At 35.4% G+C, this 14651-nt stretch overlaps 1 protein-coding gene across 8 annotated transcripts in view; it reads left to right on the top strand.

Moving 5' to 3' along the window:
• FBLN2 (fibulin 2) overlaps positions 1 to 14651 on the top strand; it is a 173640-nt gene that overhangs the window by 111268 nt on the left and 47721 nt on the right. For all 8 annotated transcript variants that reach the window (XM_058165750.1, XM_058165756.1, XM_058165751.1 and 5 more), the window contains exon 6: positions 8534 to 8720. In XM_058165750.1, coding sequence (XP_058021733.1) covers positions 8534 to 8720 — 187 coding nt within the window. The remainder of the gene's footprint in view (positions 1 to 8533; positions 8721 to 14651) is intronic.

Here is a 14651-nt window from a genome sequence, read left to right as displayed (position 1 = left end):
TAACACTAGCTAGGTTTCCAGTTATTTTTAAAATTGTTTTTAGTTGCCGAATTAGTTTTTTTGGGTAGCAACCAAATCATAACTTGCCCTGTGATATAGATAAATGAAACAATTTGCCTTTTTGAGAAAATGAATGCCATTTTTTCCCCATATATGATACTGATTCAGTAAAGATATAATTAAAATGTGGCCATAGTATAAAATAAATAGATATTTTTGTTATAAATCAACATGTTTTATACTTGTTGCTATCTTATTTATACACTTTTAAATCAGTACTCCTTATGAAGAAAACAGTGAGTGAAAAATAAAATGAAATGCCAAGGATTTAATTCCTATTTTTATAAAAACTTTAGTTCTACATAGCACACCTGTACTACACATAGACAAAACTCAGCAAAGAAGCTTCATCTAGAAATACGATTCCTTGTCCTCCATCTTCAGCAAGGTATTTATTGTGAATAGAGATCTGTGTCAGTTATGGAGAGTCGGTCCAATTCTCATTCAGCCATAAAGTTGTCTGTAAGTTTAATCTTGCTTTCATAATTGTTAAGTTAAAATGGTATAAGGGGAAAATCTCTGAACTTTCTAGAGGAAGGATAACATATAAAGCATTACATGAATAAATAATTCGATTCTCTGGTATAATTTAAGACAATGTTTTGTACCTGTTCTGGTATTAGATGTTGTTTTGTTCTATAGTCAGCATGTAATGGATTTATATAATGCTCCCCATAGCAACAGTAATAAACCATAGTATACCGTTTCATGAATCGACATAAGAAACTGTAGTGTAATTTCAGCTAAAAACATATGTTCTGGGTTAGCATGGTCTCTTTTGTCTTCTATATGCTCCACATGTAAAGGGAGGGGAGGGGGGGAAATTGTGTATATGTTTTTCACTCTAAATGAAAGAAACTTAAATTCCATTCTATAAAGAATCATTCTGCTGATTTATTTCTTCTCTAAGGGTGTAGTAGACGCATCTCTGAAACCTCCCAACTTAGCATATGTCATGTCAGAATCATAGATGTGTTCATGGACAATACAATGGACAGTCCTGCAAATATTTTGCAACAAAATATATTTTCCCCTAAATCTCTAAATTCTAAAGCCGTATGGAATAATTGGTGGTTTACAGTGATGTACAATAGAATGGAACTTCAGTAAAAACAGTAGAATCAAAACCCTCCATATAGAGGTAATGGCACTATTGCACAGATAATATCTAAAAAAGACCAATAAGTTTGAGTTTAGCTCTTTGGAAAAGCCCACTTATCTTGGCCAGAGTATGGAGATGGTTTATTGCTGTCTTGAGTGATGGTTTTTGAATTCCAAGTAATCTAGAACTCTGGTTTTTTTCCTGGGTATCCAAACACTAGCTAGGGTTGACAATGCTTAGTTTTTCCTAGCCAAGGTCAACTAGGAAGACAGAGAGAGGTATGCATTTTGTTGCCAGAAAAAAACCATGAAAACCTACTTTTAAATATTCAGGGAAATTCTGTATAATTGGTTGGTTTGCAATTCTAGGCAGTAAAATGTTTAATTGATTATTACTGTGGCCCTCTAAGCAAAACAACCATGTTGTCAGGGTTCCAAGTAATAGATTCATTGCAAGCAAGAACTCCGAGCCAGGGAGATTCCTCAAAAAATGGCTTTATTGGAAATATCAAATTGGCACATATCTGGTGAAAACCAACTCTAGGTTTTTACCTAATTAAAAGTAAAAGTTTTCCCCCTCAACTCAAACAATCAGTCACATGGCCCAATCAAGACAACGTCTGCATGTTTGGTGATACCACTCCACCTTCCTCCAGCCAGGTGTTAGAACGTCCTTGGTTCCCAGGGGAAAGTATTTTATTTTGACTACACAACCCCAGCTATCTCTAATTCTCCCTCCCTATCCCTCGCTCCAGTATGGCAACACCAAAGCACCAAAATGGCTTTGGCCAAGTCATTTTCAGGGCTGACACATATTACAATCATTATAAAGAAGAGTATAAACAGTATAGGTGCTAAAAAAAATTTTTTTTAAATTTTATTTTTCAAATAAACAAATAGGCACTATTTTTTGGGGGAAAACAACTGAACAAAACTTTTAGGACTTTTGGAAAAGATCAGCAGATTGACCAAATGATGTTCTCCTAGAACAAAGTCATAAGTAGATTTTACATAACTTTTGGAATACTGGTAATGTTTGGTGCACGAACTACCATACATGGTTCCAAGACATTGTTCTTTAGGGATGTGCTTATAAGAAGAATTGGGGCCAAATGATTTCTGGGTCAATGCTGATATTAGGTTTTTGAAAGAGTAGCTTGGAATTAAATTGAGACTTGTTACAACCTGTCATGTGTGGTTTCTTAACTTATTTCAGTTGCAAACATGGCAAGAAATACAGCAAAATATGCTCAAGGTTGAGAATCTGATTTAAATATTTATTATGCCCTTTCCTCATTAACCATGTAACCAGTAAAGCCATTAGGGGAGGGAGCTATGGGAATAAAAAAAAATATTCTGACTGAAGCAGCTTGGAAGCAAAATGTCTGAAGAATTCAGGTTAAATGGCTTTTAAAAAGAAGTCTTTTAAGTTTTCCTGGGGTGTATATGTACGGTAATATCTTCTTGCAAATATTTTATTTCATTGAATATGTGAAAGATGATTTTGGAATAAGTCGGTACACTTTTGCTCTTTTGCATTTTTTTTTGAAAAATAAATGTCTCCCCACCCCCCAAACACACACCAGAAGTGAGTTTCAGCAGGTTCTGACTAGTTCTGGAGTAGTTTGGAGAACCAGTAGTAAAAATTCTGACTGGCCCCTTCCCCATCTAGTCTTTGCCTCCCGAGGCCCAGCTGATCGGGAGGAAATGGGATTTTGCAATATCCTTCCCCTGGAGTGGGGTGGGAATGGAGATATTACAGTATGCTTCCTCTGGCACACCCACCAAGCCACACCCACACCCACACCCACAGAACTGGTAGTAAAAAAATTTGAAACCCACCACTGCCCCACACCCTAATCTTTATATCATAGATTAGGAAATAGCTTCTATTAGTCTTTGTGGTGATAGTTGTACTTTGGAGATTGCATGCATTCCTCCTGTTTGCTGTAGCTTGATTTAGCAATTTGCAAATAGAATTATAAATTGAATATCTTGGGGGTAAATATAATTACCTGCTGAGATACATTAACTTTCTCAGTAAGAGATAATAGGTCTATTAGAGGCAAGTTGCAAATTATTACACTAACAAAGTAACTATGGATGACCTCAACGACAGATGCAGCTGTGGAAAATCAGACCATCAGAAAGGTTTAGCTAGGGAAGCCCACAGATTGGACATGAAAGAATAGTTCAGGTATCTCTGAACAATTTTCTTGGCTGCAGAATGGAAACCATTTATTAGTGCCTTATTGTGAGATGGCTTTGACTTCACAGTCTAGCCTGAAGTTTAGTATTCTCTTGTAATCTTCTGTCCAAGTATTAACCAACTCTGTTAGTTTAGAGACCCAGAGAACATCAATTTGAGGCTCCTGAGATGTAGCTCTTTAAAAATCAGTGAGATACTCTACTTGAATCTTCAAATTCTATATTTTTCCCCTATACTAGTATCAGTGGCAAAATTAATGAGATGTAGGAAAAGATATGATAGGAAATTCATCTCATGTTTTATACCAGGGATCATATGTGATTACTTATTTCATTTTCTATGGTTTGTTTAGGCTCTGGGATTTCTTTTCCTCAAGCAATAGGTTTGATTGCCTTATACACTCTGACCTTTTACTACAGAACTTCCGCCTCTTCTGAAGGTTTCTATATTGCTCTCAAAAACACAAACAAAACAAAAACTTTCATCATCAGTTTTATTGGAACGGACCAAAAAAGTGAGGAGGAATAGTCTCATTTCATTTTTTTTTTCTGTTACATGCTGGCTGGATTAGATAGTCTAGAAGTCCAATTTATCAGGAAGAAGCCTGATTGGCAAAGACTTACTTAGGTTCATTGCCTACCTATCTACCTACTGCCATTTTTATTCACAAACTGCGTTTCAACCCCAATATTCTCTATGTATATGCTTGTCTAGTGTTGAATGCCAAAAAAACCCCATAAAATTATAAAATAGAAAAATCTTGGGAGACTTTCCATTAAATAAAAGTTAGGTATTCTTGCTCAAAAATGGCACATGAAAAGTCTCACAGATCATGTAATAATTGAAAAATAATTATCCTTATTTAATATTAGAGCCATCTAGGGGAGGTATCTGTATCTATCTGACCAATGGGCAGCTTCTAAATTTGATAAATAAATTTGAAGATCCCATAGGCACTTTTTTGCTAACCCTTACTTTGTATGGTAGCGCTCAAAATTGTCAGTGATAATATAATGGTCAGCACAAAGAAGGTTTGGGAACCAATTTTCTAAAGCATCTAATGTATAAATATAAAAATCCCTCCAAGGAAAAAACACTATCAAAACGATGAAATAATTTTCCTTTGAGATATGGTATGTCAAAGTTAATATGGTAAAACAGAAACAAAGCAAGGCATAAAGGAAAAAAAAAACAGCAGCCGACAGAATATTGCTATTGTTGGTTTATTTGTTTATTTCCTTTGGCTGTTTCTCAAATAATGTTTGACAAAGAGTGAGTCTTACTTGAGTGCAAGTAAGAACCTGTATTAAGGAATAACTTGTGGTAATAAGGACAGCGAAATCTGCTTATTTCTTCATCATTGTTGTACAGTACTTAACTGATAGTTGCCTTGTGGCTCTGGTTTGGATGATTCTGGATTCCTTGCAGGTTTGTCATATGTATTTCACTAAACATCTTTTAGAATGGCTCATTCTGGTTCTATGAAGATGATGGAGGTCAGTCTTGTCTGGTTATCGGATGGAATTGGATTTGACTACCCTTGAGGAAGTGAACAGGGTCCTTAGAATGCTGAACCCTGCCACCTGTGTGTTAGATCCATGTCCTCCTGGATAATTAGAGTTTTCATCCATCTCCAACTTGCATTTTGGAAAAGCTTGTGGAAAAGATGATAGGCCTGTGGCTTCAGAGATTGCTTGCCCTATTGCTGTCAGGATTTATGCTTGAATAGAGCGCCAAGGCAATTGATTGAATTTGTGGATGATCTCTGACAGCTTGGGAAATATAAAACAATCATGTTGTTGCTTGAGAAAGAAAAATCCTAGATCTATACAAACCACTGAAGAAGAAATAGCATATTAATCCTTGATACAAGCAAGGAGATTCAATTCCTATTATGTCTAACTACAATTATATTAATTTTGCATATGACATGAAAGATGTCATATTTGTTAAAAGAAAAGAATATTTGAATATGATTTTCTGGTATGGGAAAAATGAATCAATTAAGGCAAGGAATTTGAAAAATTGTTTCTCTTCATATAAAATATGACTGTGAGTGGCAGCAGTTTTGAGGACTACAGTTTGGAGAATAAATTTTAACCAGATTAGGTACAATAAAGCCCACCAGAGGCTCCGTGTAGCTTCTTTAGAGCTGTCAAAAAGCAAAAATGCTAATAAAATGTTGATTTGTTTTATATGGGTGATCTGAAGCTTTATAATTAATCAGAAATTGAAATCCAGTTATTGACAAACACTAAGAATTTTTAGCACTGGAATTTGGTCTAGCAATAAATTGGGATAAAATCCACTATTAATAATTGATTTTAAATGCCAAGTGATCATTCCATTAGGTACCATTAGGTACCATCCAGATGAAGCCTACATACAATTAGGCATTTTGAAGTTAAATAACATCAGACATGCACAAGTGATTAGCAAAGAATATATCCAAAGAGTTAAAATAAATTATTTAAGGCAAAAGGAATAATGGGAACACCATCAGTACCTTGCCCATACCTCTAATACTGGAATTTTTAACTGGACAGAAACCGAACTGGATAGTTTATACTGAAAAACTGGTAACTATTCACCATGTAGCAGGGGTGAAATGCTCCCAGTTCAGACCAGATCGCGTAGCGATGGGAGCAGGTAGTTCGGAGAACCAGTAGCAAAAATCCCTGCCCCCCTCCCGCCCACGCATCGCTGTTCCTCTTCTCTGTCCCTGAAGCTCTCAGTGGTCATATAGCCGCAAATTGCCTTAAATGACTGCCGCGGCGCTTCAAAGGGCCGCACTAAAGCTGATCAGCACTGTAGGCAGCTAGTAGACCGGTGCCTCTATTTTTAAAGAAAGTAGACCAGTGCCTCCCCAAAAAAAGCAATTGGTAGACCGGTGCCTCTATTTTTAAAGAAGGTAGACCGGTGCCTCCCCCAAAAAAGGCAATTGTTAGACCGGTGCCTCTATTTTTAAAGATGGTAGATTGGTGCGCTCCCAGGTTTTGTACACTTTATTATTTTTATTATTTATTATTATTGGCCATGCCCATTCAGTCATCTGACCACCAAGCCATGCCCACCAATTAAGCCATGCCCACAGAACCGGTAGGGGAAATTTTTAGATTTCACCCCTGCCATGTAGTATACCTACATAGTGATGTTGCTAGATTACACTTACCCTATAGAAATGGAGACAAAGGTTTACTTTAAGTTAAACAGGCTGTTGAAGAAAAAAAGAATAAATTGGTTGATTATGTAAAAGAGCAAACATTGATGCAAGTTAAAAATTGGAACCTACTGAATGCACGGGAAACAAAATATGAATACTGAAATAACGTAGTAAACCAAAAAAAGAATATTCGCAAGGAAAAGAATTACATGGTCATTTTCTACAAAAGAAAGGGAAAGTGGATAAAGATAAAACCTGGCAATGGCTTACAACTGGAGCATTAAAAAAAGAAACCGAAGGCTTGATTTTGGCTGCTTGTGAGCAAGCTATTGAACCAATTCAGTCAAGGCCAGATTTTTAAAAAAATCATCAAATGATCCAAAGTGCAGATTATGCAAAGAAACAGAAGAAGAAATAAATCATATATTCAGCTCATTACAGGAAGATTGCACAAACTAATTACAAACAATGATATAACCCAGTTGCCAAAATGATTCACTGGAACATCTGTAAAATGTATGAAAATGGGTAAGAATGTGTAGTTGAAAAAGTGGTTAAAATGTGCAGGCTGTAATACAACATAACCTGATAAAGTCTTGGCCCATAACACACAATATTTAAAAGTGGTTGAAAAGAAGAATGTGTGGATAATTGACGTGGCAATGCTAGGGAATAGTAGTATAGAAGTATAGTAGTGTGGAAGACAAAGAATTGGAGAAAGTGCCAAAGATCTGAAAATCAAAATTGAAAGATTATGACATAAACTGCCTGTGGTATCCCCATTTGGATGAAAGATTCTTGGACAGCACTTAGAAAATCTGCATATTGACAACTTAGAAACTTTTGCAAAAGACCACACTGCTGGAATACCTCAATACATTACATTTACCTCAATACATTATGATCACCTAGGTTTTTTGGGAAGAACTTGATGCATATGAAGGCCAATATCACTAAAGAACTGACAGCTGTCATTTCATATTATTATTTATATAATAATATATACAAGAAATCCTCGAATAACGACCATTCATTTAGTGACCATACAAAGTTGCAACAGCATTAAAAAAATGACTTATGATCGATTTTTACACTTACGACCATTGTAGCATCCCCCTGGTCACGTGATCAAAATTCAGATGCTTGGCAACTGGCATGTATTTATGACAGTTGCACTGTCCCAGGATCATATGGTCATCATTTGTAACCTACCCAACTGGCTTCCAATGAACAAAGTCAATGGGGGAAGCTATATTTGCTTAACGACCAATGATTTACTTAACTGCAGTGATTCATTGAACAACTATGGCAAAAAAAAAAAAGATCATACAATAGGGCAAAACTCACTTAACAATTGCCTTGCCTAGCAATGGAAATTTTGGCCTCAATTGTGGTAGTAAGTCAAGGACTACCTATAATAATTTCTACATTTAAACATTGTAATGTCAGGGATCCTGAAGCTTCAGGTATATGAATTTGAGGGCTTTATGAGAACTGTAGATTTGCTGTGTGAGGCTTAAGAATTGTTTTATAGGCTCTTCTTTATGTTCTTCCATCTAGAAAAGCTGTCTTGGTCGGAACACAAAATAAATTTTGATTTGTGTTCAGTTCTGGAACTTTCTTTCTAAGACTGGACTAACTTGATCTTTGTTTATTTTAGGTGAATTATGAAAACTTTATTTCTTCTGACTTCTGAATGCTTTTTTAAAAAACAGTTCTGACTTTGAAGTACTTAATTTTTGCAGTTTGCAAATATGTAAATAGTATTAGATTCTGTGTCACATTTGGCTTATCTTTGGCTGGAAAGATGATTCAGAAATAATTTATAAATTAATTAATAATCCCTATGGATTCTCTATGAGTTTATGAGAGCAGTTTTTATATGTTATAATGCCACACACACTACCACTTTTTGATATACTTCAATCAGCTTAAAGCATTTTGATCGTACTAAATTACACCAACATAATTGCTGTGTTAATGGCACCTTTCTCTTTCAGCAATGTTGTGATTGCTGCATGTTGGGCCAACAAGTAAAAAATGAGGGTCAAACCTGTGAGTCGAACCCAAATCTTGGCTATCCTTGCAACCATGTGATGCTTTCCTGTTGTGATGGAGAAGACCATCTTATCTCTCCAGAACTGAAGAGACAGCCTGAACCATTATCAACAGTGACACCTGAAAAATGTAAGAGCATTACTATTGTCTACAACAGGGGAAGGCAATTAATTTTTCCAACAGGCCACATGAGAAACTGGGACTATTGTGGAGAAATTGGCACCCATATGTTGAGGGAGGAGAAAATGAGAAGCCTCACCTCACTTCACCTCACCTCAGCCTGACTGCCTTTCTTCTACTGCAGATGCAGAAAAGTTCTCCCCCCCCCACACACACTATTAAAAATAGTCAAACCTGAAGGTACACAAAATACTGCATTTGTTACCAAAGCAACCTGTTATTTTTTTTAGCAAATCAGATTCCAGAAATACAGGTGACTTTTAACTTCTATAGCAAAGTTTCTTTGTGCAAAATTTGATTCTGTTTCTATTTTTTCTAAATGGTTTCTGAAAGACACATATGGAGAGGCCAGCGAGTTTTTAACAAAAAAAGTCAGGGCAATGTATATAATCCTATTTGTTTCATGAGGCAATTGTTATCCGATATCATGGGATATATACTAGGGAACTTGCTGTGGCTGGATTCTTCTGAAATCATATAAATATATACAGTAGGTATTATGGGATAGAGATGGTTCCATGTTTAATATGGAGACTTCTATAAAGAATGCCTACTTAAATAAAGATCATGATTTTCCTTTCGTAGAATATATACAGTATTTTTCAGAGTATAAGACGCACCTTTTTCCTCCAAAAAGAGGATGAAAATCTGGGTGTGTCTTATATTCCGAGCGTAGCGCCGCCCAGATTCTCAAATGGAAGTTTCAGAGACTGAAAAAAGCCCCCAAACAGAGCTTCAGAAAAAAAGTTCCCAAACAGAGCTTCAGAAAAAAAGCCCCCAAATAGAGCTTCAGAAAAGAAGCTCCCAAACAGAGCTTCAGAAAAAAAGTTCCCAAACAGAGCTTCAGAAAGAAAGCCCCCAAATAGAGCTTCAGAAAAGAAGCTCTCAAACAGAGCTTCAGAGGCCGCTTTTCTGAAGTTCTGTTTTGGAGGCTTTCAGAGGCAGAAAAAGGTTTTTTTCTGAAACAGAGTTTCAGAAGTTTCAGAGGCAGAAAAAAAAGCAAAAAAAAAAAAAAAAAAGCAAAGCACAGAGCTCACAACCAAGGAACCTGTTGCTAAAATTCACCTCTGGGAACAGTTGACTGGGGGTATTCCGGGAGGCCGATCCACCCGCCAATCAGCTTTTTTCTTATTTTCCTCCCAAAAACTAAGGTGCATCTTATACTCTGGTGCGTCTTATCCTCCAAAAAATATGGGTACATCAAATGAAAAAAAAATCTTCCATAAAGCAAGATATTTGCACCTCTCTTTTTCAAGATACTTATTAGCAAATGGCAGTTTTGAATTTTATAATAACAAAATCATCAAGAACAGAAACACATCTTTTTTTAAAAAAGAACAAATCTTCCAAAGAAGACAGTAGATATGCCCTGGCCTTTTTCATTATGAATTAGAAAATTATGCAGGTGAATGCATAATCAAAAAGAATATTAAAGTTGAAGTGTACCTTATCGCCATGTATGGTATACTTTTCTTGTTAAACAGAAAGATGTTCAATTTGTTTGTAAAGCTAGATACTATAAAAACATATATCCAATATGCTCAGATATAATAGTATTTTTTAAAAGTTCTTAAATCCATCTTGCTACACTGAATGTAGGGAAAAACCTATCATAGGACAGATATGAATAACATAATTTTTATAATGTAATCACTAACTTGTAATTAATGGTGCAGGACAATATAATATTTTAAAATGTCATTTTTATCATAAAATGAATCTAAATTTAAGAAACATGTTTCCTTGGTATAGTTGAAAGAAGAAAGGGGGATTCTGCATAACATCCATCACTTATGGATGGTGATCCTATTACAGAAGACCATAGTACTATATTGGCATGCTGTGTATATTAAATTATATATAAAGACTGCTTCAGCTTCAATTGCAACAATACACGAGCACACAATAGATTTAAGCTTAATGTTAACCGCTCCAATCTTGATTGCAGAAAATATGACTTCAGTAACAGAGTTGTTAATGCCTGGAATGCACTACCAAACTCTGTGGCCTCTTCCCAAAATCCCAAAGCTTCAACCAAAAACTATCTACCATTGACCTCACCCCATTCCTAAGAGGTCTGTAAGGGGCGTGCATAAGAGCACAAGCGTGCCTACCATTCTTGTCCTATTGTTTCCTTTTGTTATATCCAATTAATATAGTTATTACATACTCATACTCATATATGCTTATATATTGTATAATTATTTCATGCTTATGCTTATATATACTATGTGACTAAATAAATAAATAAATAAATAAATAAATAAATAAATAAATAAATAAATAAATAAATAAATAAATAAATAAATAAAATTTCCCCCACTTTGAGGATGCTATAATCCACGATCCATCCAGCTATTAGACTCAGTGGCCGGCATTGCACCATTACAGTGATTTTTGTTACATGGCTACAACATAGCCACAGAAGTTCTTGTGAAGTCAATAGAACCTTCCAAATAGACCCTCTCAGACTGTCCTCAGTTGAGAAATAACTCTATTATTTCTAGTAACTGCAGCCAATTTCTTTTCTGACTGGACATAGCAACAATTGCATACAAATAAAGAATACATATTTGGCATCTTTTAATTATTCAATCCATGGGGGAAATACACATTTGCTTTATGTGTGGATCTGAGTCACCAGTGGTTTATTTCTGGGTTTAATAAGTGGAAAGATGTCATTATTTTGTTTCAAATGACATCCACTATGATAAATGATAGATGTAGTCTTTTCAATAGTTACAACAGAAGATTGGAACATGCCCATTATTCCCGTAGAGGTTATATGGGTATAATTAAATTATTTTACATGAATGTTCCATAAATTATATTTCTAGAGGTACACAATAATTAATGAAGTACATTATTGTTTTTGACATTTAATTAGGTTTTAAATAAAACAGGACCCAGTCATGTAATATAGGAAAATCTATTCCAGAACTAATGTAGTAGAAAGAATTATGCATTTCATTTTTTAAAGAGTGTGAGCTAGCATATAGAAAATCTGGAAGGTTTAAAATACAGTTACTTTAAATGTGTGGTGTCATTTTCATGGTAAATATACCTACTAACAAAATAAGCTCCTAAATGAATGTGATGAAATTCAAGAAAAGAGAGTTGGTGATGCTATGGAAAGTCAAAGGTACATGAAAGAAAAATAGAGCTGTTGCAGTTTGGAAAGAAACAACAGCTATGCTGAAGTTTTTTTCTTTAACATACCAGACTTGGTAGATTAACTATAAATAGGCATTTGCACATTGTCTGAAAACCAAAAATTAAAGGGAAATACTGAAATATCTGCATGTACTACATATGGAGTATTTTGAGAGGAGCTGAATTGCTCCTGGCAATTGTATGGATTAGTCCTGGCAGTTTTCTTGACAAGATTTTTTAAAAGTAGTTTGCCATTGCATCCTTCCTAGAACTGAGAGAAAGTGACTGGCCTAAAGTCCATCCCCCCCTCCCAACTGGCTTTGTGTCTAAGGTGGGAATGGAAATCTGTGTCTCTAGCCCAGTGCACCATTGCACCAAGCTGATTCTTAAATGGAGCATAGTGGGAAGAATTTCATCCTTAGTTCTTTCCCATTCCCTCTATGCATTGCACTATTTTGATTCCTATATCATTGTCCATCAAATTAAGAGAGCATATGCACCAAAAGAGCATATGACCTGCACAGAGGAATTGCATCTAGGGAGGGAGAAACATTTGGTTGGCAGTCATCCAGAACTTTGTAGGAGCTATCTGAAATGAAAAGGTACTGCTAAGGAGTAGACTCCTATAGAAATTGGATAGAAATCTGAGCAGAAATGACTTCTGCTATAATGTCATTTTAAGCCAAGACATGATATATCATTGAATCGAGACAGGTATCCAAACTCCAAGAAACAAGATTTCATTGGATTCCTCTTACTTCAACTTTCTTTCAAAATATATTGAATATTTTTTGTCCCAGACTCAAAAAGTTCATTTTTCTCTCAAGCCTTCTATTTTTTTCATATAATTAACTATGAAATTTAAGGAATACCACAAACCAAAAGCACAGCCAACAAAAAAGTAGAGCTGTAAAAGTATTCAAGCATGAATTCCATTAGGAGCAAATTTAGCTGTTCTGTTTCCACTGGACTTCTCCATGGCTTAGATGTTTGCATCAAATGAAATCTGATAGGGTTCATCTTTTCCTAATTAAAAATCTGCAAACACTCTCCGATTAAATGAAACTGAACTAAATTAAATTAAATTAAAACATGGTAATTGGAAGTTGCACGCAAACAGCAGCCATTGCGTATTTTTAAAAGCTAAGATAGTAAAAGCCTATTGGCTGAAAGTATGAACTGTGATCTATATTGTAATTGCTTATCTGGAATTTAGTTCAGATAACTAAATTGGTTATCTGGACTACATGGATAAGTTCAGAATTCTTCTGTTGGTTCACCAGCAAATGGAACTTGCCTGGATTCGAGGTGATGAGAAACAGGACACCTTTTTGTTAGCTGTGTCATATTTGCCCTGGGATGCCTTGTCCTTACACCAAAAATGCAAGAATTATTTTGATTCTGTTGCTTATTGCTTATTAATATTGCTTATTGCTTTGATTTATTCAATGTTTGGGGGGGCGACTGATGGTGGAGTTTATGCTCTAGGCAAAAACACTCCCTTGTGGGTTGTTTTGGGTAAATGGTGGTCTAGAATAATTAGTAAGTTGTCATGTTACTCATTTTTTTTTAAAAAATATTGTTTTTCTGTTTCTAATAATAAGCCAGGTAGTTTTTGACCTGAAGTCATAAGAATGACTTTGGAGCAGTGCTAGATTAACCTTGGGTTTTTATCGGTGGGTCCCTCTATTTCATATTCTTCATGTTTTGAGCAAACTTTTTTTTTTAAAAAAATCAGAGCTTTATCTGCTTTTGCTATTTCCACGAGCAGTTCTGTTTTAGCTCATGTCGTCTAAGCTAATTACTTTCCTGACCAAGGAATTCAGAAGTTGTATTACAACACATCTAGATTACATCAGGATAGGGGTGGTGTGATATAAAAGCTTTAAAAGAAAGCATCACTTTTTAATGTCAACCTAAAGCTCCAAGGCTGTTTGTTCTCTTTGAAAACTTTTGGGCTCCTCTTAGAAGTATCACAAAACTGTACTTCTTAGTGTGATAGAAATGTAAAATTATTAAATATGCAATAGAGGGTAATCATCATATTTTTTGATAAATAAAATTGAGTATAGTCCCCGGTATACCAGTCATAGACCAAATGCAGCCATCCACCATCTGGAAAAAATTGTGAACCTTTCCATGACATCCATACATACGCATGTACAAATATATTAGAACACAAACACAAAACAGCTGTGAGTTCTTATCATTTATAAACTCACTTGTTTTAAATCTGAAAAGCAAGGGTACAATCAGCTCAATCAGAAGATGGTGAAATTCGTAGGGGCCACTGCCTGTTGTGTACGACCAGTGGAAAATCAATTTTCCCTTTTCCGTTTGCCCTCTGTATTTGCTGACCAGATGAACTGTGTACTTAGAACTGAAGCAATTGCTTTTAATCAATGGGCATTTAAAAGTTCAGCTCTCCTCTCTGAGTTTTTCCTCCTGCCGGTTTACTAGATCAATAATGCTTACCCTTTAGTTTCCCTTCCCTCTCCAGCTCACAGCAATGAAAACAGAAGAGCTAATTTATCCCATGTGTTAATGTTTCGGCATGTTTTGAGCTTGCCCAGAGCTTGCAAGCATGTAACCTGAACTTGGGGGGGGAAAGATGTTTACCATTAAAAGCAAACCTTTTTTTTTTCATATATATTTCATTTTTTCTGCTTTGCCTCTGTTGCAAGTGAAGCTAATTTTGGAAATCACTGTTACGTGTTATAGCATTCA

This window comes from Ahaetulla prasina, chromosome 2 (assembly GCF_028640845.1).
Source record: "Ahaetulla prasina isolate Xishuangbanna chromosome 2, ASM2864084v1, whole genome shotgun sequence".
Classification (NCBI taxonomy): Eukaryota; Metazoa; Chordata; class Lepidosauria; order Squamata; family Colubridae; genus Ahaetulla; species Ahaetulla prasina.
Note: the sequence above shows the minus strand (reverse complement) of the source record. Positions and strands in the feature narration are given on the sequence as shown.